This window comes from Podarcis vaucheri (genome assembly GCF_965113315.1).
Source record: "Podarcis vaucheri genome assembly, chromosome: 2".
NCBI lineage: Eukaryota > Metazoa > Chordata > Lepidosauria > Squamata > Lacertidae > Podarcis > Podarcis vaucheri.
This window is the reverse complement of record NC_138760.1, coordinates 109936240-109960990: the sequence shown is the minus strand read 5'-3', so window position 1 is coordinate 109960990 and position 24751 is coordinate 109936240. Positions and strand designations below refer to the sequence as shown.

General features: G+C 40.2%; 1 protein-coding gene across 6 annotated transcripts in view; it reads right to left on the bottom strand.

Annotated features, from left to right (window-relative positions):
* CFAP20DC (CFAP20 domain containing) overlaps positions 1–24751 on the bottom strand; it is a 145263-nt gene that overhangs the window by 81202 nt on the left and 39310 nt on the right. For all 6 annotated transcript variants that reach the window (XM_082209629.1, XM_082209628.1, XM_082209626.1 and 3 more), the window contains 2 exons: positions 8242–8356; positions 2372–2528 (listed from right to left, as the gene is read on the bottom strand). In XM_082209629.1, the coding sequence (XP_082065755.1) occupies positions 2372–2528; positions 8242–8356 (272 nt within the window). The remainder of the gene's footprint in view (positions 1–2371; positions 2529–8241; positions 8357–24751) is intronic.

The window sequence follows — 24751 nt, the reverse complement described above, 5'->3', positions numbered from 1 at the left end:
TGAGCGCCGCAACCCCAGAGTCGGTCACGACTGGACCTAATGGTGAGGGGTCCCTTTACCTATGATGAACCTGAATGCAGGATAAAATGTTTTGAATTCATTGAATTCTGACTGCTTTGAAATGCAATGCAAATATGGATATAGGTATCAGGATATTAAAATATAACAGCATTTATTTAGAATGAAGAGACTCTCCTCCTAATTTACAGCTGTGAATGGCCCGTTAGCAATCTTCTAAGCATTTACTGTCTAACCTAACAAGCAGAGATAATGGCAATTTCATCCTTATGATCTTATGCCCTGTAAAGTATAGCACATACAGGAAGAATACACCTTCATGCCAATCTAACTGGAAAGCAATGCCAATTTTATTTTGCCTTCAGCTGGTAGAACCCCCTGTTCAGCTGTCACCCCAGTGAACACCATTCAATAAACATTTCAATATGACAGATTTCCTCCCAGACTGACACATAACAAATCAACGAGCTAATGGATGGCGAAAGGCTCCCTGCACAGATGGCACAGTTCTGCAAAACAAAATGCTGGTCCTTAAAAACCAAAGCCTTGCAAATTCAAATCACCTGGAGAGAATAAACACAAAATTAAAATGCCATCTCTATGGTATTGTTCCCCTCCTATTTTTTAAAAAAACTCAACAACAAAAACAATATACTTGGATCAGGGTCGGGAGAGCATAGTCCAGACTGAGAAAACAGAGTCTGTTTAAATGAAGACACATTTGCTCAATAGCAGGAGCATCCAAAATTGACCACCTGGTTCAAGGAAGAATGTAACTGCAGGCAATCATCTAAAGCAGCCCTCTCTTCCACTGATAGCCTACAAGAATGCCTCCAATAGCCAGTGACAGCTCTTCTCTGTGGGCAAGCAGAGCTCCCTTCCAGCACACAACTGAGAAGCAAAGCTAACATAAGATTCAAACTATCTGCAGGAGCTCACTCATTGTTGCCTCCTCCTAGAGGTCTTTAAAGCAGAAGAATTCTCCCATCTCATGTACTCATGTATTTGAAATAGTAACGCCACTGCAGTTAGTCAGAGGGGCTGGGTCGGGATGCAAACTTGTCCAACTTACAATGTTTTGTCACAGTTCTGTGGCTTCCAAAAAAATGCTGAGCTTGGAAAACCTACCTAGCTTTCTGAAATTTCAAAGATTAGTTTGGTTTACTGACACCACATCAAAACTCTTATCACATGCTGCTTTATATTCCATTGCCACAAACAGGACATGTAGTAAGAGTAGATTGGAAGAAAAAGACTATGGAAAGTCTGTACTGATTTGGGAAAGCGATGGGGCTAGGTTGAAGAAAGAAAGGTTATTTCAGCATCAAGGAGATAGAAGGAAGGAAAAGTCATCTACTCTAACCACCTGCCTTAAAAGTTAAGAGATAGCCACATGGCTGTCTCCCAAGGGAACCTATACAATCCAGAGCACTGTGTGCTATGAGCAGAATGTAATTGCAAATAGTTCCAGATAATTGAAGCAAAAGAGCAAGATACAAAAAAGATGCAAAGACTTAAAGTTTAAATAAATAAGCAGGCTGGAGGAAAAGCTCAAATTACAATGCAGAACTAGCCTCAGAATTATTATCTGCCAAAAGTCTCTTACTGCTTACTTTTGTAGAAGATACTGGGAGACTGAAGAATCTAGTCTAAAACAGATTGCAGTGTGTGGGGGAGTTCATTTGACTGGAAGAAACTCAGCCCAGATTATGAAGAGCAGAGTTGAATGCAAGGGGGCAGAGGGGACCTGACTCCTTTTATTTAGACACAGTGATAGTGTCGCATTCAAAGAGTAACATGTGGCTGATGAGCAATGGGACTTCTCACTAATATAGTGAGCAGCTCATTATCAAAACCATCTTTTTCCTTCTTCAGAGGTCCCATTTCCAAAATGAAGTAAAATAATGGCTGGATTTCAATGTAGGTAGACTTGACAATTTTCTTTTTAGAAGACACCTTGAGAAAATGACATCTCTCAGCAGAAGAGCCCACTGATAATTAAATAACAAGCTCTCTTTCAAATTGCTTAATGAAATACTTACCTGAAGGTAGCTCGCCAGAAGATTATTAGCAGTTTTGTATGCTAATTTAAAGATGGAACCTTTTCCACAATGCAGTTTTAATGAAGCCAGTGCTTTATAAAAATGTAAGTGCCTTCCCACCTTGTCACCACACTTAGCTAATGTCATTGACAACCCCTGAGCCAGAGAGATACATGACCTGTACTTGCATTAATTGCAGTGAAATCGTCTAAACTCTCAAATGATTAATCATAGAAGCCTGGTAGACAAGCTTGAAACTGTATGATACGACAGTAACTCAGTGCAGCTCCAGGAGGTTCAGGTTAACACACCATCTTCATCATCTGTATCCAGGGGCTTTGACTTCAGTGTGAAGATTTTTCGCAGTTTACAGTTAGCTGAAACAATAATGCCATCCAAGGACTGGAAAACGGCTCCTTTGAATATCTCGCTGGTGAATGCTACCAAGTCAATGCACAGGTTGCACCACTAAGAAAAGAGTGAAAACAGATTTAATGACACTTTTACATAAGATGCAGGTCTTGTAAAAGAAATCAGCACTGAAATTTACCACTGAACATAATTACTGTACAGCCCAACTCTCCTGTAGCTGCTCCATGGAATATATCATCATCATCATCCTCATTAATCTTTATTATGGTCCAGAGACCCAACAAATCATTACAAAGCAATACACAATTCAGACAGTCTACCACCAGGTTAAACAAGCATTTTGTTCAGACTTAAAGATAGGGATCATTGGTTCTTGCAACCACCGATAAAAACTTTGCCACTGCTAATGTTCTAGCATTTGTCCGGTCTTCCAATAGGAACCTGACATAGTGAGCCTCTGATTTTCCTGGGAAAAGGTACCAGCAAGGGTAATATCAGTTCAGCCCTGGCTTGCTCGTATTTCACACAGTGCAGCAAAATATGTTTTACAGAATCGATGTCTTGGGCACACAAGTAAAGTCTGTCCTGGTAGGGAACTCCTCTCAACCTGCCATCCAACACTGCAGAAGGAAAAATGTTTAGTCTGCCTCTGGTGAATAACCTTCGGTAATTTGGTACTGTCAGGTTTTTAATGTAAGTTTTTAACTTAAAGACATGCTCATATTGTACTCCTACTGCCAACAGACTACAGACTGTGTGTGATCGGGATCGCAAGTCACTGTGTATATTATCCCACAATCTTTGGCAGGGGGTTGGACTCGATGGCCCTTGTGGTCTCTTCCAACTCTATGATTCTATGATCTTTGCTTTAACGTCTTTACGGCGCCTTCATAACCCAGGTAATAGAGTCCATGGAATATATGTTTTCTCCATATCAAGGAATGTTGCAGCCATGCAAGTGGTCTATAATTGCCTCCACTCTGAACTTTTAGCATGCATCTTGTACTTGAAATCAGTGATACTTGCTTTTAAATTAAGTGTGCTTTCAAATTAAGTGTGTACAGTCTGAGTTGCCTGTGCATATTAATGGCTGGTGGTAAACTAGTAAAGAGCAATCAATATAAATGGTTATGACTATCAAGGATCCCTGCCAAATTGCAATCCACTTCTCTCCCGCTGCTTGCTTTCTCCTTCTCTATATTTGTCTCAACACACACACACCTTGATACCACTGGCTGATTTTCTCTGATGTAACCATAGGCCCATGTAAGAAAGAAATCATATCTCCTGTGACTGCCACTGGTTTGATGATCTTAAGTCACAGAGGAGCCAGGTGGCCTTTACCCAGGTAGCTCAGCATTTAGGACACCATTGATGTGTGACATTAAATTCAGAAATCCATGGTACTAGATAATGAACTTCCAAATTGCAACTTCCAAATCTTGTGTGGGTATATCATTCTGCAGTGTCAGGAATGAAAGAGACACATGAACACTAACTTCTTATAAAGGATGGTTCTATTGTCTGTGAAATGTTGTTATATTTGAGTGTCTTATGTTTATCCCTAAAGGAAAGCTTGCCTTCTCCTATTGGGAACAAGCAGGTTTGTAACCTGTGGCATGATGAGAGATGTGTATGTGTTCTGCAGTTCCACACACACAAAAACAGAACAGAATTTGATTTGGGATTTCAGCATTCTATCAGCATTTATATTTTTTAAAAAGCATTTCTAACCTTTCTGGCAACAAACTTTGGCTTCAAGGTATATGGGAAACATCTAGTGAAGCTTCCTGAGCAACAGGATTTCCAGTTGTTCAGGGTCTTTCATAACTTCTTGTCTCATTCAACGACTAGCAGAAGAAATTACCCAGAATAGCATGTGGCTTAAATTTACCTAATATATACAGGTAGCACATCAGGCTAGATCTTGCTTTATTTCTCTTTAGTACAGAGTTCTCACAGCCTAGACACAGTCTCAAAATACAATCCCAGGTACAGAACAAATCAGCAGGGCACCCCTCAGTATTCAATCTTCAGGGTTGATGATGTCTCTGGAGTACAATCAAGACAGCCCTGAAGGAGGCTAATCAGGGCTAGAGCAATAAATGAGACAGAAATCTTAGTGGAACTAAGGAACAAGCCCCAGATAAAAGCAACTTATAAACATGTAGCAAAATTTCAGAAGTTTGTTTCAAGTCTTTGGGTCAGAAATAGCCAATTGATGTTTTGCATCCCCTAAAGAGAAAAGATTCAAGCTGTTTTTGATCCCCAGCTTTACAATCCGCCTCCCAGGTCAGTTCAAGAGCTTCATCACTAACTAATGCTATCTGGTAAAGCTGAAATTCTGCACTGAACATGTGCACATGTAGACTGACCTAGCATTCATGAAGGAACACAGAAACCACCTTTCATATTCACTGTGATGGAGGATGCAGCAGCATCACACCTGTTGCACTGAATATAGCACAGTGGCAAACTGCACTTATCTTACAAAAACCCATGCTTCTTCCACACTTTTTAAGTGCTGGAAGCCAATCATTGGACTGACTAGGGCAGGGAACAGAAGTCCTGCCCTTCGGAATTGCCTGTGTCAATCTTTTGTGACATCTTGATTATACTGGTTGGTATAGCAAGCAAGTAAGCAGATAAAACAGTTGTATGAAGGACTTTACCTGCTCCATTCAAAGTCACTGGGCAAAGAAACTTCTCTATCCCATGCAACTCATGGGATTGCACACCATAGTTTTTCTTTTGTGCCGCAGGAGAGCTAAATGCAGAAGTCAACGCTTCCCATACCTACTCTGCGCGTCTTACCCTAAGAAACAGAACATTCTTAAGAGAATGCCTCCTTTTCTGCATTGCACTTGGATCCATAACACCAAAATTGAGAATATGTTTTTAAGAGCAGCCATATGCCAAATGTCAATCAAAGGACAGTATTAGTAGTAGTGACCAACAACTGTCAGAATACCCCCCCCCCAATTAATTCACATTGGGCAGTTTGTTGATATGGATATGTTGATGTGGTTTCAGTCCTGCAGTTGTGTACAAATATGCCTTCTGTGCAAGGATATGGTGTTTGTAAAGAGCAGGATTAGCACCATGGATGTTAACTGGGGTTATAAATATACATAAATCTGGAAATGGAAGGCAATAATACTTTAACATTGTGAAGCTCACCTCTATAGCAGTAATGTGTTTACTATGTGTAATTTGAAGCCATTTGGTATGTTTCTTTTGTGGAAGTCAAATGGAGCATAGCTAATATTGTCAGGTCTTCCTGTACAGATTTTCCTACAGAGTTATTTAAGAAATGGTGTGTGTTCTTCATTTCTTAAATAACTATAGAGAAAACTCTCTCCAGGAGCACCTGACAATATTAGGCACGTTCCATTTGACTTCCACAAAAGAGGTATACTGAATGGCATCAAATTACGTAAGACAAACACTCTGTCACAACCAGAGGACAAACACACTAAAACACTGTATACTGAAACAAGAAATATCAATATTCATTTTTAGTATGTACTAATGGAAATGTGCAGCTCTAGCTGTGAAGGAAATTGTCTTTGCTAAGCCCTAATAAAATAAATATTTAGATGAAAACAAAGTATTTGGGTGAAAACTAAAAAGTAACGGGAAAGCTTTAATCGGTGTCTTAATCATTCATTAATTTCAGTGCAAAATGTCATTCCTTTAATGGGCTTGCCACCTCTGAGGAACATTGATAACATTGTTCTAACTAATCTGTGTGCATTATTTGATGCAGGGACAACATTTAAGATTACCAATGAAGAAATTACTTGTTTTGCTTGTGAGAGAGAATTTTTCCTCAAAATCCCTTCAAAAATACCGTATGTACTATACTAAGGAACTGGCATATGCTAGATTTTTTTCTTACTTAAAAGCCACTGCTTTTTGGGAAAGCAGAGTGAATGGAGGATTATCTCTTTCCTCTTCTGTACAATCACAATGCACACTTCAACATGACTAGGAGAATTGGGGGAGGCGATCGGGGGGGGGGCATGCGGGAGGCTGGAGGATGCTCTCAGTTCTGATTGCAGCAAGGGAAGGATAGCTGAAGAGAGATGTCTCCCTGCCCCATAATGCATCCCCAGCAAGAGTTACCCTCCCCTTGTGTCTGCAATTTAATTTGTAACACTTAGACATTTAGTTGCATGCTATGTATCCAGAAAATTTCAAGTTTGATCTTGGTATCTACCAGATGCATGTATTCATATGACTACAGAGCTGCTCTGTTTCAAAATCTAGAGTCAGACATCACAAGGAAAGTTATATCTACCTTCTCAACAAACAAAAACCATCCAACCATATAAAAGTCCAATTGCTAGATCCCCATCAAATAATTTGTTCTTCGAGTGGAATCTTACGACTAAAGTTCACATTTTGACTGAATTTTATTTGCTCCAGATTAAGGAATACTTAAGTCTTGAAACACTGGTGTTAGTCTGACATAGTCACCACAAAAATGAAGATGCAGGAAAATAATTCATTGTAAGGATGTGGGAAAACTCAGTACAGCGTGAGACTTAATCTCACAGTCATGGGTCCAAGTCCCATGCTGGGGAAAAGATTCCTGCACTGCAGGGGGTTGGACTAGATGACCCTCATGGTCCCGTCCAGCTCTACAATTGATCTATGATCTTGAATTAACAACTGCCTCAGTGGTATGACTGTCTGGTACATATTAATTTTTAAGGCCATGCTTGAAAAAAGGAGAAAACTAAAATGAAGTTATTAGTATAATATAAATGCCTTCCAAAAAGTTGTAGAAAAAGGACTTTTGCAAGTAAGTAAGTATTTTGCAAACAGTCTCTGTCTCATTCTCTCTCTCTCTCTCAGTTCAATGTATTTGGCAGTTACTTGTAAAGTACGCGTATGCCTACAAATACCTATTTAAATAAAAATGCTAAGACTGTTTTCATCCTTGGCAGGATCTTGCTTTAATATGAAAAAATTGCCTTCAAATTAGCTGTAGTTTGCAAGAAAATATTGCACATGATTAGCGGCCTGAAGGATGGAAGTTGCATTTTGCAGTGCAGTGCAGATGGGAAGCCATATCCTCACCCAAAATATGCAATTAGATAGCAATACATATCAGACAGACATCTGCTTGTTAAGGAAAATTCATGGTCACACCTGAAACTTCTGGCAAATTTAATTTTCAGAATTCATACATTCTGCACACAATTGGGTGAACAAAGTGATTACCAACCTACAGATGGAAGGCATATTTTCCAGGATGTTTTAATTCTCATATCTAAGACTTATTCTTAGCACTAGCTTGGAGCAAGCAGCACTGATGCTATAGACCATATCACATAGATTCATTGAAATGGGATCGCTATTGCACTTCTAATGACTCCTGGTGTTGCATGAAGGGCAGGAAATGGTATCAAGAGCCCCAGGCAAAAATTTGTGCTCTGCTCACTCACTCCAAGTTCTGCCTATGTTTGGACAGGGCTTGGAACCCTCAAATAACAGTCTGAATGTGGTAAGTAGGATCTACGGTAGAGTTCACTAGCACACCTGTTTGACCTTCATGTTACAGAAATTCCTAATACTTTTCCAAATTGAAGTTCTTTCTGCACATGCACATGTACCCGCTTATACAATTAATTTAAATCACTGCTTTGGACTGAACCAGAAAGTCAACTTCTTGTCTTCTGCAGACATAAGTACTGATATCCAGGACCATGATGATCAACTTTAACAGTTCTTACAGATACTTAGAAGTACTGCAATGCAAAAGAAAAGGGAACTATAAATTGGAAGGAAATATACCTACAATTTTGCGCTTGATCATAAAAAGAGGAATTTTTGCATGTAGGGGGGTTACGGACAACTCCTTGTGGATTGTTGATAAATACAACCTTCTTTTAATGTTTCCTAAATCAGTTATCCTGTAAAAGAGAAAAGGTGAGAGGGGGAAGGAAAAGAGATCTCCATCAATACAATAACCACTATCTCTGGGCAACCACAGAAAACCATCATTCATATGCAGAACCTTTAAATCAAGGACAGCAAATAGGGAGTTTAAGTATTACCCCTTTTACAAGATAAGTAATGAGATTTCTCTCTCAAATTCAAAGTTAGTGGCTACAAGCCTGAATATATAAAATCACTTTACATGCTAATTTTATTTCAATGCTCTTCACTCTTCACTAGATTTCCACAGCACTTCAACCTATGAAAGAATTCAATTTGTATGAACTGAGAAGCCAATAGCCTTTAATAATCATGCTTTTTCAGTCCCTTAAGCTTGTGTTATCTTGGGACATGCTGTCACCCCACTAAATAGGAAATCATTATAGGCTCTCTTTTTCTAAAAACCCACCTGCCATTTCATATGCGCTCTTTGTATGCTTAAAGATAGACACAAAACATTGTATGTCGGTTTTACTTCCCAAGCACATATCTCCAAACCTGAATTAACAACACACAAGTTTATTGCTAACTATTCAGGCTGCTCCTCCAGTGACAGCCAGAACACTGGATTTGAACATCATTAATAGATTTAGACCCCTTCATGGATCACTGCCTTGCCGTGGCGAAGGGGCTTGAAGAACTCAGAGAAGCTATGAACTACGCCGAGCAGGGCACACAAGATGAACAGGTCATAGTGGAGAGTTTTGACCAAACGTGATCCACCTGGAGTAGGAATCGGCAAGCCACTCCAGTATCCCTGCCAAGAAAACTCCATGGACAAAGACAACAGGCATATAAAAGTTATGACACTGGAAGATGAGCCCCTCAGGTCGGAAGGTGTCCAACATGCTACTGGGGAAGAGCGGAGGACAAGTACAAGTAGATCCAGAGCTGATGAAGCGGCTGGGCCAAAGCCGAAAGGACGCTCAGTTGTGGATATGCATGGAAGCGAAAGGAAAGTCCAATGCTGTAAAGAAAAATATTGCATAGGAACCTGGAATGTAAGAACCATGAACCTGGGTAAGTTGGATGTGGTCAAAAATGAGATGGCAAGAATAAATATTGACATCCTGGGCATCAGTGAGCTAAAATGGACGGGAATGGGCGAATTCAGTTCGGATGACTACCATATCTACTACTGTGGGCAAGAAACCCGTAAGAGAAATGGAGTGGCCCTCATAGTCAACAAAAGAGTGGCGAAAGCTGTACTGGGATGCAGTCTCAAAAATGATAGAATGATCTCGATACGAATCCAAGGCAGACCTTTTAACATCACAGTAATCCAAGTTTATGCACCAACTACTGGTGCTGAAGAAACTGAAATTGACCAGTTCTATGAAGACTTACAAAACCTTATCGAAGTGACACCAAAGAAGGATGTTCTGCTCATTATAGGGGATTGGAATGCTAAAGTAGGGAATCAAGAGATAAAAGGAACAACTGGCAAGTTTGGCCTTGGAGATCAAAACGAAGCAGGGCAAAGGCTAATAGAGTTCTGTCAAGAGAACAAGCTGGTCATCACAAACACGCTTTTCCAACAACACAAGAGACGACTCTACACATGGACATCCCCAGATGGGCAACATCGAAATCAGATTGATTATATTCTCTGCAGCCAAAGATGGAGAAGCTCTATACAGTCAGCAAAAACAAGACCTGGAGCTGACTGTGGCTCAGATCATCAGCTCCTTATAGCAAAATTCAAGCTTAAACTGAAGAAAGTAGGAAAAACCACTGGACAGGTAAGATACAATCTAAACCAAATCCCTTATGAATACACAGTGGAAGTGAGGAACAGGTTTAAGGATTTAGATTTGCTGGACAGAGTGCCTGAAGAACTATGGATGGAGGCTCGCAACATTATACAGGAGGCAGCAACTAAAACCATCCCAATGAAAAAGAAATGCAAGAAAGCAAAGTGGCTGTCCAACGAGGCCTTACAAATAGCGGAGGAGAGAAGGCAAGCAAAATGCGAGGGAGATAGTGAAAGATACAGGAAATTGAATGCAGATTTCCAAAGAACAGCAAGGAGAGACAAGAAGGCCTTCTTAAACGAGCAATGCAAAGAAATAGAGGAATGCAACAGAATGGGAAGAACCAGAGATCTGTTCAAGAAAATCGGAAATATGAAAGGAACATTTCGTACAAAGATTACCATAATAAAGGACAAAAGTGGTAAAGATCTAACTGAAGCAGAAGACATCAAGAAGAGGTGGCAAGAATACACAGAGGAATTATACCAGAAAGATATGGATGTCTCGTACACCCCAGGTAGTGTGGTTGCTGACCTTGAGCCAGACATCCTGGAGAGTGAAGTCAAATGGGCCTTAGAAAGCACTGCAAATAACAAGGCCAGTGGAAGTGATGGTATTCCAGCTGAACTGTTTAAAATTTTAAAAGATGATGCTGTTAAGGTGCTACACTCAATATGCCAGCAAGTTTGGAAAACTCAGCAGTGGCCAGAGGATTGGAGAAGATCAGTCTACATTCCAATCCCAAAGAAAGGCAGTGCCAAAGAATGCTCCAACTACCGCACAATTTCACTCATTTCACATGCTAGCAAGGTTATGCTTAAAATTCTACAAGGAAGGCTCAAGCAGTATGTGGACCGAGAACTCCCAGAAGTGCAAGCTGGATTTAGAAGAGGCAGAGGAACCAGAGACCAAATTGCAAACATGCGCTGGATTATGGAGAAAGCCAGAGAGTTCCAGAAAGACATCTACTTCTGCTTCATTGACTATGCAAAAGCCTTTGACTGTGTTGACCACAGCAAACTATGGCAAGTTCTTAAAGAAATGGGAGTGCCTGATCACCTCATCTGTCTCCTGCGAAATCTCTATGTGGGACAAGAAGCTACAGTTAGAACTGGATATGGAACAACTGATTGGTTCCAAATTGGGAAAGGAGTACGGCAAGGCTGTATATTGTCTCCCTGCTTATTTAACTTATATGCAGAATTCATCATGCGAAATGCTGGGCTGGATGAATCCCAAGCCGGAATTAAGATTGCCGGAAGAAATATCAACAACCTCAGATATGCAGATGACACAACCTTGATGGCAGAAAGTGAAGAGGAATTAAAGAACCTTTTAATGAGGGTGAAAGAGGAGAGCGCAAAATATGGTCTGAAGCTCAACATCAAAAAAACGAAGATCATGGCCACTGGGCCCATCACCTCCTGGCAAATAGATGGGGAAGAAATGGAGGCAGTGAGAGATTTTACTTTCTTGGGCTCCATGATCAGTGCAGATGGTGACAGCAGTCACGAAATTAAAAGACGCCTGCTCCTTGGGAGAAAGGCGATGGCAAACCTAGACAACATCTTAAAAAGCAGAGACATCACCTTGCCAACAAAGGTCCGTATAGTAAAAGCCATGGTTTTCCCAGTAGTGATGTATGGAAGTGAGAGCTGGACCATAAAGAAGGCTGATCGCCGAAGAATTGATGCTTTTGAATTATGGTGCTGGAGGAGACTCTTGAGAGTCCCATGGACTGCAAGAAGATCAAACCTCTCCATTCTGAAGGAAATCAGCCCTGAGTGCTCACTGGAAGGACAGATCGTGAAGCTGAGGCTCCAATACTTTGGCCACCTCATGAGAAGAGAGGACTCCCTGGAAAAGACCTTGATGTTGGGAAAGATGGAGGGCACAAGGAGAAGGGGACGACAGAGAATGAGATGGTTGGATGGTGTTCTTGAAGCTACTAGCATGAGTTTGATCAAACTGCGGGAGGCAGTGGAGGACAGAAGTGCCTGGCGTGCTCTGGTCCATGGGGTCACGAAGAGTCGGACACGACTAAACGACTAAACAACAACAACAATAGATTTAGACTGCAATCACGATCAGCTTGGTTCAGATTGATAAAGATGTTCCTATGTACCTTCTGCTTCCTTGTGGTTTCCATGAATGTTCAAGCTGGCTTAATTTCATCCTAGAATTTACCCCAATAGAAAATGGCTCACTACAAATGTTTTTAGATTGGAAATCGAAGCAACCATACTTTTAATTCCTACCACCTGCTTTCTTCTCCTTAAAGAGAAAATGTTTTTACCAACAACGTTACACTTGTTCTCAAAACAATGATGTTTTCTTCCATTTTTCCTAACAGTATCTTAGGTACAAAAGCTACCTTTTGGAACTTAAGAAAACAAACAATTTTTAAATTCAGTACTTGAGGTAATGCAAGAATTACAGGCCACAATACATCTAGAAACCATAAAACTATACTTTCACGCATATTAAAATCAAATGTTAGCAACATAGAGCTACAAATGTTTACAACACTTCTCACAAGCACGGACATCTGCATTGCTCAGCTTTGGCAAAGCAAGAAAACTCCAACTATGACTAAAAGGCTAAAGAAAATACAGGAAGTTTCCTTAATGATCAAAACAACCTACTAGAGAAAAGTATGATGTAATTACAAAATAATCAATTTATCGAGAGATGGGTTCTATTTATCAGCTATTTGAATGAAAAAAAATTATTGACAACACCCCTTAATAAAACCTATTCCATCCTATGTAACCTTCTTTTCTCTAAATCAACATTTATAAAGCAGCATTTGTAATATCTAGTATATCAATGAAAAAGCAAAGGAAAAATGTGATGAAACTCAGCCATCTTTGTACAGAATAAAGAAGGTTGATTCAGAGCTTTTTTAAAAAAATGCAGTCAACCTAGGTAACCCTTTAACAGATTTAACAACTCACCAGGCCCTATAAACAAGTTAACATATGGAACAATCCATTCTCTCCTGTGATGGGAATAGGAAGCCATCACAAATAAGAACTCTATGTCGGCACTGAAACCCCCCATATGTTTACATTTTAAAAAACAACAACAACCCAGGCTGAATAACTGCATAATGCAAAAAAAAAAAAAAAGATTCCAGTTTCACTACAGGTATGGAAGCAACTGTCCAAGCGGTTTATTAACGTAATGGTAGCTGATCTTTCTAATGCACTTTCAGAAGTAAGCTTTATACATTGCTTAAATTAATATTGGTCTACTGGGGGATCATTCAGTCCGAAAAGTGGAATGCAAATTAAGTAAAATATTTAAAAATATATACAATTTTCTTTAGCATTAGTAAACTCAATCCCACCACCACTAAGTATGAAAGCCAGGAGTGCTACTGCAGTGTTCAGAGACAGCAAACCTCTGTCAGATGGTGGGAATTAAATACAAGGGATGAGTATTATCACAATGACCAACTTTCTTATAGTTTCTAGCTGGCCACTGCCAGAAACCAATGTAGTTGGCTAGATTGTTCATTAACCCATCTGGTTAAACGAGACTTTTAAATTTAGAATATGCCACAAGAGACTACCAAATCAAGTTAGTCACATTGTTTTCCCTAAAGAATGATGTGTTTTAATTATACCACCCAAATAGCAGTGGAGGTTTCACAACACAGACATTTAATATTTTGGATCCTTTAAATACACCAACTCTTCTATATATGTTTCCTTTCTCTTCCCATTATAAGTCATGCTGGGGATTGGCACTTCTTAGATGCTCAGCTGACAAACAATATATGAAGAAAGAAGAGAGAGTGTGTGTGAAAACAAATCTCTACAACAACTTAATACATCATCAACAGCAACAACATACAACCCAAGTATTATAGCCCTGGCAGGATAAAACCACAATCCTAGCTGGTCAGCGTGGTTTTGTTTAAGAAGCACACTTCATTGAGGTTTAAGGAACCCTCCTCAAAAGGAACACATTTTAAAACCTGCAGAATACTTAAGACTGTCACCTGCAAATATATGAACCCAAGAGCTATGATTGGTGTTTGCCAGGAAATTCAACCTTTAATTCTGCTGTGAAAAAAGCAGGCGCTCCTATGCAAAACTTTTGAAAAACAAAAACAAAACTACACAGCTCTCATCATATCAGAAAGCATTTGAAAAGCTCTACAGGAGTTAATGTGTTTTTATTATGTTTATGCTTGAGTCTTCCTATCTGAGGGGTCAGACGTGGGACAGGAAAATAATGAGACCACGTTGAGAAAGAATGAGGTAGTCAACAGGAAAAATCAACCTCATTTATAATAATATCCCTCTGATCAGCAGGTGCATAACTCTTCCAGCTATGGTCATTAGCTGCATTCATTTCACACTTAATGTCTACATTTGCAAAACATTTTAAAGCAAAATTACTTTTCAGTTCAATTTTCAATTCAATTTTCAATTCTATCTCATAGCTTCAACTCTGATTGACTATTTTCCTCTTGATAGCAAATGCAGCAAAAACAAGAGTTAAAATGGTAGCAACTACCCAGGAGTGCAGATATACTCACTGACTCAGATTACCTATTCATTTTGCTGTTGTATATATGACAATTTATGGCAGTTTGTTAATGTTCACTTCAAAGCTTAAAATGAACTCTGAATAAAACAAGCAGCAGCATGGATTATTAGTTCATTGGGCTTCCTGCTTCTTACAAACTATTTCTCTTTATTATAAACTATTCAGTGTGTACATGGCCTTATAGCGAAAGATGATCACCTTTCATGAATATTGCTGAACGCTTATGGAAGAAATCTAAAACCTGTTGAAACACTTTAAAAAAAAAATCTGGCAAACAGAGCCAGGGGATAAAAGTCAACAAAAGACAGAAAAAGAAATGACTGCATACAAACAGAGGTGCTGGAAGTTGAACCACAGACCATTTTATTTATTTCATTTAGAAGAATTTAAAAATTGCTCATTCAAAGATTTTCCAAGAGCTGTACATAAAACAATTATCAATATACAAATAAAACCAGCAAAATTTAAAAATAGGTATGAGGTCAAGGCTCATGGGGGAATAACAAGGGTCAGTGTTCAGGGCACCAGGGCAGAGCTCCCAGGACCCTCCTATGGTAGTTAATGAGCTGCTGTCTCTGCCTCCAAATGAAGTCTTGTATATGTTGTCAGTACTACAGGGACGCGGGTGGCGCTGTGATCTAAACTACTGAGCCTAGGGCTTGCCAATCAGAAGGTCGGCAGTTCGAATCCCCGTGACGGGGTGAGCTCCTGTTGCTCGGTCCCAGCTCCTGCCAACCTAGCAGTTTGAAAGCACCCCAAAAAGTGCAAGTAGATAAATAGGTACCACTCCAGCAGGAAGGTAATCGGCATTTCTGTGCACTGCTCTGGTTCGCCAGAAGCGGCTTAGTCATGCTGGCCACATGACCCCGAAAAACTGTCTGCGGACAAGCATCGGCTCCCTCGGCCAGTAAAGCGAGATGAACACCGCAACCCCAGAGTTGTCTGCGACTGGACTTAACTGTCAGGGGTCCTTTACCTTTACCTTGTACTACAGTGCAATAAACCTCACCTCCTCAGAGGAGCTGGCTGGCTTTCAAACCCTCACTTTATTCTACAGTCTTTGACTCCTATGGGGCTGAGGAGACAGGCACCCCGGAAGACCCCTCCTCTGACAAAGGTATCATGGAAGCAAGGCTGTGTCTCCCGGTCAGAAGCAAGCTGAAATGGTCCTAACAGTTTTCCCCTAAAGGATATAGCTGTAGAATCACCATCCCCATAGTAAACAGAGTATACAGTACATGGTCTCTGGGTCATAACAAAGGCCTGCTTACACCACTGAATTTTCCTTTCTCCGTGAATTTCTCAAACTGTATTCCTCAAAATGTAATTCTCACTGAATCCTCAAACTGTTTTTAATCTCTATACTTGCTAGTACGTGAAAGAAACGCTTCACTGGTTTACCATCTTCATCTTGTTTGCCCACATAACATCCCTTTGAAACTTCTGTTTTAGAACACAGAAATGGCAAACTACTGCGAAAAATTCAATCACACAGTACAACTAGTATACCTGCAGTTAAGTGTGTTGTTACAAAATGTTAAGGCTGCAATACAAGTAGTGGCTTTAATATGCTCAAGGGCTGCCCTGTTCAATTTCATGAGTCAGGATGTGTTTCAGGCACTAAAGCATGGAATTCGTATACATCTGTAAAGCACTTACAGAGACAAACAAACATATCCCCAAACTCTTGCACACACAGTCATGTACATCGGGAGGAAGCATCAAGAGATTTTGGAAAACACTGATGCTGTTTAAGATGCAGTAGACATAAGACACTTGGGATGGAGGGGCACAGAGTACTGAGTCTTATAAAAATTTGATTTCAAAACTTTAATTTAGGTCATTCCAATGTCTATTTCTTTGGGTTTAAACTATTTACTAAATTCAGTTTTATGGAATGATGATTTGTTTAGTCAAGCTTTGGAAATCTGTGCCAGCTGATTTAGGAACATGTAATTCTGCAAAATAGCTTTTAATTTGTTCAGTAGAGACAAGGTCCTATAATGAGTATAAATGTGCACAATGTTCAGCTAATGAATGTCTTCCAGAACCAGCTTATTTATAACTAAGAACGTGGCTATTTATGCTTCTAATTAATTCTGCTGGCTTCTCTTCTTTAGTTTATTGGCAGCTATCCATTTCATTTTGTTCTTTCTATAAGGTTACTTTGCTGCAGAAGGACGATCTGTCTCTACAAGACTGTAAGACTGAGACTGGCACAAAGTTTAGTAGGCACTCATATTCTCCTACTCTAGTTTAAAACGGAAGCTACTCCACTGCTTTTGTGAAGTTCAAGAAGATATATTAAAAGTATTCTTTAGATCACCTTGGCAAGTGTTGATTTAGAAATAATGAGAGGAATTCAACATCACACTAAAGCAAATGTTCCGTCAGCACAAGCATTTCAGCTTGCCAGATAGAACGGTCCCTCCTTTTCCTCCCATGCTGAAGGTTCTCTTGACACACTCCCTGTGCCCCCACCCCACCAATATCAGGGCATGTGGCAGATGTACAGAGAAAAGCCTTGTTGCACAAGTGGCATTCTTTATGCAGCGGCTACCACTGGTGGGATTTGTTAGTTCAATCCCATTCAAAGGGTTGTATTCAATTCATAGTAGATCACTGAAATTAACAGGCATGGCTACTTTAGGTTCATTTCATTTCAAAGGGTCTACTCTGAGCAAAGTTTAGTTGAGATATATATATATATATATATATATATATATATATATATATATGCAGGTTTTGGTGTCTTCGGGTGTCTTCCCGTGTAAGAGTCGGGGTGTCTGTGCGACGTTTCGACGAGGTCTCACTCGTCATCTTCAGGCTGGTGCTTTCGGCTTCTTGTTACTGAGTAACAAGAAGCCGAAAGCACCAGCCTGAAGATGACGAGTGAGACCTCGTCGAAACGTCGCACAGACACCCCGACTCTTACACGGGAAGACACCCGAAGACACCAAAACCTGCATTCCTGTACCCGTGAAAATCTACGAAAGCATATATATATATATATATATATATATGCAGGTTTTGGTGTCTTCGGGTGTCTTCCCGTGTAAGAGTCGGGGTGTCTGTGCGACGTTTCGACGAGGTCTCACTCGTCATCTTCAGGCTGGTGCTTTCGGCTTCTTGTTACTGGAACAGATTCTGTTCCAGTAACAAGAAGCCGAAAGCACCAGCCTGAAGATGACGAGTGAGACCTCGTCGAAACGTCGCACAGACACCCCGACTCTTACACGGGAAGACACCCGAAGACACCAAAACCTGCATTCCTATACCCGTGAAAATCTACGAAAGCATATATATATATATATATATATATATATATATATATATATACACACACACACACACATATATATATATATGAGAATGAGAGACACATCACATCACTGTTGCTAAGAATATATTCAGTAAGTTTCATATTATGTCTGGCATTACTTTTATAAATAACTTTGTATTATAAAGGGTATTGTAGAAATAATCTATAGTACTCCCTTATTCCTTCAACTTCGTTTTAAAATGCTGTCCCTTGAAAATTAAAAAACAAAGCCTCTATTAAAAGACATTTGCAAAGAACATGCTATAACTATAAACTGGTTTGCAAAGATAACTTAACCTGCCACACGTAAAATAGAGAAGAGCCTAAATTACTCCTATGGCTTTCTGTTTATTTTCACGACTCTCAAAAAGCACACCCCCTCCCCTTTCGGCTACTTTTAACCAATTATGAACATATTTTTTCCCCAGTGCTGTTCAGTTGCCTTTTGTTGTAAGCGCTGTCAATTCTTCTTGATGCCCCCCTCCCCTGCCCACAGTCCTATTTGTCCTCATGCCATTTAATTTTGTCACAATGTTCTGACTTAGGGGCATCCATGAAGGTCCCTTGGGTCACCACAGCTTGTTACATTAAAAGGTAGTTGTGAGCATTAAAGGCAAATAAGAAAATGGTGCAACCTCCACAGCAGATCTTCAGGAGGGGGGTGCTGAAGGGGGGAAAGACAATCACTAGATTTCCATGGTGTAAGTGGGTGGACATCACTGGATGTTGCCCAAGGTCAGCAGGATAATTTTTAACATAAAAGACATGCCTCATTTTAACTTTCTTTATCAAATCTGTATATTCATTTTCTAGAAAAGAGTAGGTGGTAGCAGTTATACGGCAGCACCAACATTTATTGGTACAAAGCAAAAGAGTTTATTATGAACATCATTGTTCAAAAACCATACGCAGACAAATGGAAGCAGAAGACAGAAGGAAGAAACTGCGCTATGGAGTGGCACAAAAGTAGATGAAGGTGTCAGAAAAGATAATGGAAGGGATGGCGGGAACGCAGAGGGTATAGAGAAATGAAGTAAACCTAGGAGGAAAAACAGGCGGTGTAGATTTGAGATATGAAGTCCTCAAATGTCAAGAGCTAGACCTGCATGGATGTTTCCAATTTGTCTACTGTCCCAGCAGATAGGATGGGCTTAAAATGGCTCAGAACTACAATGCCTCAAGGACTGCCTCTCCCCATAAGATCTGACCTGGACCCTGTGATCACCATCTGAGGCCCTTCTTTCTGTGCCCCCTCCACAAGAGGTCCAGAGAGTGGCAATGTGCCTCCCTGTTTGTACAATGCTCTCCCCAGGGAGGCTCATGGATCTTTAGGTGCCAGCCAAAAAATATTCCTCTTTTCCCAGGCCTTTGGCTAATTAAACTATCTATGGCCTTTAAAACTCTCTCTCTCGTGCGCGCGCTCTCGCTCTCTGTTACTACTTTTGTTTGTTACAATGTTATTATTTTTGTGTTTTTATATTGTAAACTGCCCTGTGATCCTTGGATGAAGTTTAGAACTTTAATAAATAAACAAATAAAAAAAAGAACAAAACTCAACTTGTTCTCCCTCCAATTACTGTTCTGTAACTCCAATTATATATGTTTAATATACCAACGTGTAGCAGTCATTAGCATATTGTAGTTGTCAACTGCTCCACTGAAACTTCCTAATTGTTTGTTGATTGCATTCTCTTACTTTTGGTGTTGCTGCAATATTATTCTAATCCCAGTTTGTCATCATTTTCTCATTGTAAGCTAGCCTTCTATTCACAATAAAAATAATGAGATTTTAGAAGTCTACAGGAAATGGAAATATTTTAATTTTTAGACAGGCTTGTGACACCTTGGAGACTTACCAATTTACTATAGCTTCTAAGTGAGATCCAAATCATTCTAGCAGACAAAGGAAGACTTCCCCAACTCCTCCCTGTAGCCCAATGTGCTCCCCCATAACCGCACAACACATTTGCAAAAGCCAAGTCCACTGCTCAAGCAGAACTTGATTGTCTACATCACCTTAAGTCAGGGTGGGAAACTTCCAGCAGATGGGCAAATCTTCACCTTCCAAGGAGTCCAATTTGGGTCAAGAGGCCATTTCCCTTAAGCTATGCCCAGCTGACCCTCAGCTGATGTTGCTGGTGACTTCAGCTGATGGGTGGGGTTCAACTCTGCATACCTGTTCGCACAGTGAAAGCAGCTGGATTTAACACCCATCAGCTAGTCTACATTTTCAAAGGCTTCTATCCACTTTGCATTAAATGTTTTGGGAGATGATGATGGTGATGATGATGCGGGAGGCGGAAAAAATCTGTTTTCTTTTTGACATGAGAAAAAAAATAGTCAGGAGAAAAAAATTCTAGACCAAAGGTCTGTCCCACTATAAGGAACATAAACTACCTGTTACATATGGAAAAGGTTCGCGTGCAGTATCTCACTAATGCTCGCAATATTCCTGTAAGGCTGTATCCAAATATCATTATCATCATCTACCACTCATTGAATTGAGCTTATAGCTTGCTATACTGCTCACAGGAGTGTTAGTTGCTTTTCTACATCAGCTCTCCCTGTTTTCTGCTACAATATGATTTGCTGCATATAGCCTTCAAATAGTGCCCTTTGTATCTTAAACAAACAAACCCCACAGTGAAATATTCCTATAGGAAGCCTTTTTCGTAGCTACTCATTCTCCAGCTATGGTATTCTACAGTGGTCTGGAAAACACATGAACATCTGCTTGAAGCAATACGAGGCTCCTCTATTTCGGTAAGTATTTAGGACTCGGGGATAAGCAGGGTTTTTATGCTAGCACTACTTAAACACATTTTGTAGTGCTGTCTTTTTGATTTCTAACCTTGTTATCTACCCTTAGAAGCTGCTTTGCACAAATGTCAGAAAAATACTACAAAGCTGTAAATAAAAAAAACGAAAGAGAGTGGATATTAAACAAGCTCAGCCAAGTTTCATGGCAGAGGTCTCTCTCATCACGGTTGTGCAATATGCTTTTTACATTGAGGATACTAAATGTGGTGGTGGGTTCCATTTAAAGGGAGACCCACATTCTGTATTCTTACCAGCTACTCATTCTCCAGACCCAGCTCCAGGGCCAACCCACTCATGAGGCAAGCCTTAAGTGGTGGAACCCCAAGAGGTGGCACCCCATCACCTCCCCTGCCAGTGGAGAAACGGTGTGGACATGGAGTGCCTAAGATGTCAAGAGACAGATCTTGCCAGAAGCCAGCACCTTTGCCAGCACTCCACAGGCGCTCCTGTGCAATGTAGATATGAAATGCTTCGCAGGGAGTGGGGCAGCAAGGTGGCAGTGTAGGGAGGGGCGGCAGCAGGAAATTACCATGTCACCTCAAGCGGCAAAATGGGACGCTGCCCCTGCCTAGCTCTGTGTGTGGAAGCACCCTTAGCAACATGAAACACACATACTCTATCAAACAAGAAGATATGAAGTAAAATGTTTATGAAAATACAATCTCATTGATTCTTTTAGTAGCTATTCATCAGAACACTGCACATATGAAATAAGGAGAAAATAGCTCATGGAACGTCTTTACATCTATTTTCATAAAAGTGAAATAAGACAATTACCGGTATTTTTTACATTTATGAAAATCTGTAAGGGTTCCGAGGCCTAGTCTGACCACGGCAGCCCCACCACCTCATAAAACAGTTTCTAGAAAAAGACAACAGTATTGGGCTACTACTGATTACAGTATTCTCCCATTTCAAGCACCTAGTCCTGCTGATCCTGAAACATGCTTACAGAACATGTAGTTTTATGACGGCATCTCTTTGGCCAGGGATAAAGAATAAGAAGATTGAATACAGACAACAAAGCAGCTGCAGGATGTATATTGTGAACAACTGAGAAGTTAATGATAACATTTTGTAACTACTTCAATATCCAAGAGCTTCTTCATTATACAAAGACAAACAAGCACTTAATTGGGTACAGAAGTTGCATTTACTATTTGTTTCAGCACACAAAGACTTCCAGAAACTGAGGAGGCTTAGGGTCGTGGGCTGCTGTTCGAAGCATGCAATTACAATTTTCACCCTTTCCAAATGGCAATTGCTTTGTGTAATTACATGTCCAAACTGAGTTCACACATTTGCAAATATCATTTACTGTGATTTCTTTTCTAAGCCCTCTTTTTTCAGATCTTCATGTTCCACCCCTACGCACCAGAGCACTGACAAACAGTCTTGATTGCAGTTTTGTCTGGATGTCACTGCGGTGCTAAAATGACAGAGTGGCGAACAGCAGAAATAAAACGGCACCGATGATATAGCCAATAATTGCAAATGCACTCCCAGTAGTGGTCTGCCCTAGCCTCTCTCTTTATGGGCATTCCAAGACCAGTTAACTCTCCCTTTCCTGACTGTTCTGCTTCATCAAGTTAGCATCTCCTTTCACTCTATCTAACTGGCCGACTTAAAAATTTTAAGATTTCTTGGGAGGGAGGGACACTATTACTCCCACCTTAAGGAAAGTTTCTTACACCCTGACAATGCTACATAACATGTTAAACAGCACCAGTTATCAGCCCTACTTATTAGTAAAGAAGTACACAGAAGCCACTGCAATAATCAACTGAAGTATTCCCCCATGGACTAATTAAGACATTATCCTTCACAAACTTCATTAATAGTAAGGGATAATAATAATTAACCCCAAAAGCCACACACACACCCCCCACATAAAGCACCCATCTACCTCTGTGATGGAAAGATGTTATTTTATGTTCTCAGTATTTAGTAGAAAGAAATTCACAATTTCTCTAGTGTGTGAATATTGGTAACCACCAAACCGAAACCTGACTTACCCTCTGAGCAACATCCGTGTCAGATAAATGACAATAAAGAACAAGTATCTGAGCACAGCTAGCAGAGAAAGTGAACAGTTAAAGCAGAGAAGGCAAACATGGCAGGACAGCTCAGCTGCTGAGCCAACCACTGGCAATAATTTAGCTGCTAATATAGTGAAAGAGCAAGCAGAGGAGCAGTCACAAAGTTCTGTCCCTCTAAACTAACATGAATGCCTGACTTTCATGGGAAGAAGAGAAAGGAGGAAATATATAGCTGGCTTCCATCTGCCTTGAGAGACAATGGAGTATGTCTCTGGAGTTGAAGTCAACTGCTGTGTTAGCAGGAGCGAAGTGACCTCCCCAGAGTGTTCTAAACTATTTCAACATTGCATTTTTAAATGGCTGTAATGTGCCCTGATAATAATAATAATAATACCACCACAAAAGCTGTTGTAAAGTGACGTAAGATCAATCAACTTAAAATGCCGAAAGGTGAAATGACTGAACTTTGACTGTTGCTGAACCCATGTTTGGTTCCATGTGCACGATAGAAGGTTAATCTAAGTATGTCTACTAACTGAATGTTTACCCTCTTTTCAGTTATGAAAGCAGCTGCAGATGAATCATTTGTCTTTTTTCAGGCAATTTCCCAGTAGCTGGACCATATAATTGTCATGTATAAATATCAAGACACTCCAAAATTTGTCCGAGATTCTGCTGAAGCCAAGGTGGAGTGGGTGCTTTCCTCCTTTGACCCCGTAGCAGACTCCGATCCCAATGGCAACACAGCATTGCTAAAATGCTTTTATATTGTGTAAGGCATTTTGATGGAATGAAAGTAGATACTTTAAAAGAGAAGTTAGGCTTAAATTGAGCGAACTTATAAAGAACCAGGAATAATCTTCTCATCAAAATAGCCAGCAGTCAAATGGCTGACTAAGGAAGATTTAGACAGCCTGACATTTAAAATTGTTAAAATAAAAAAGTTTCTTCTGTAAAAGAAATAAAATACTTGGCACAGATTAAAATAAAAAAATCCTTCCAGTAGCACCTTAAAGAAAGCTCATGCACACGAAAGCTCATACCAAGAACTAACTTAGTTGGTCTTTAAGGTGCTACTGGAAGGAATTTTTTATTTTGACTATGGCAGACCAACACGGCTACCTATCTGTAACTTGGCACAGATTGTGTAGGAATACATGGCTCATCTTAAGTGGAGGATTCGGCAGTCATGTGATGCCCATGACATGAGCTGCTGTAGCTCACAGAACACTACCCCACTTGAAGTAATGTGAACAGCTATCAGCTATGCCCCTAAGTATACATGGGGTAAATTATTAATATAATTCTTTAGGATTTTAGGATTTCAATCTGCTAAATATGGCAGCATGCAGAATTTATAGGCATAGGGATTTTTTGACACAATGACAGTGGGAGGCAATAAAATATTTTATTGAAAGAAAAGTTTCAAATTACAAAGATTTGGAGCTTTACTCTGGAGCCAACTGACAATTCCCAGGTAAGATCCTTCCCCTATTGTGTGGGCAGGGTGGTCCCTCCCCCTACCTGGCCTGGTCACCTTGGCAACGCCTCCCCAGGCAAGATTAGGCAACTGGCTGAGGTAGGCGGAGACCTCCAGGTATCCCACCTGGGGAAGGGGAAGCCAGGCCTGTACTAATGGTGCCTCATAGGGTCCAGGGTGCTGTGCGTGACCACGCAAAGGGCGCCCCCCATTTAATGTGGGGAGCAGTCATTATGACGTAGCAAGTCAACTAAGCAGGATAATAAATGAATGTTTTAAAATCCAGTCTCCTGAACCTGTATTAACTAAATTCAATGTGAACTTTTATGGTCGCGCCGGGATTAAAATAATAGATAACAAAAATTATACATTCACATATTATACAATAAATA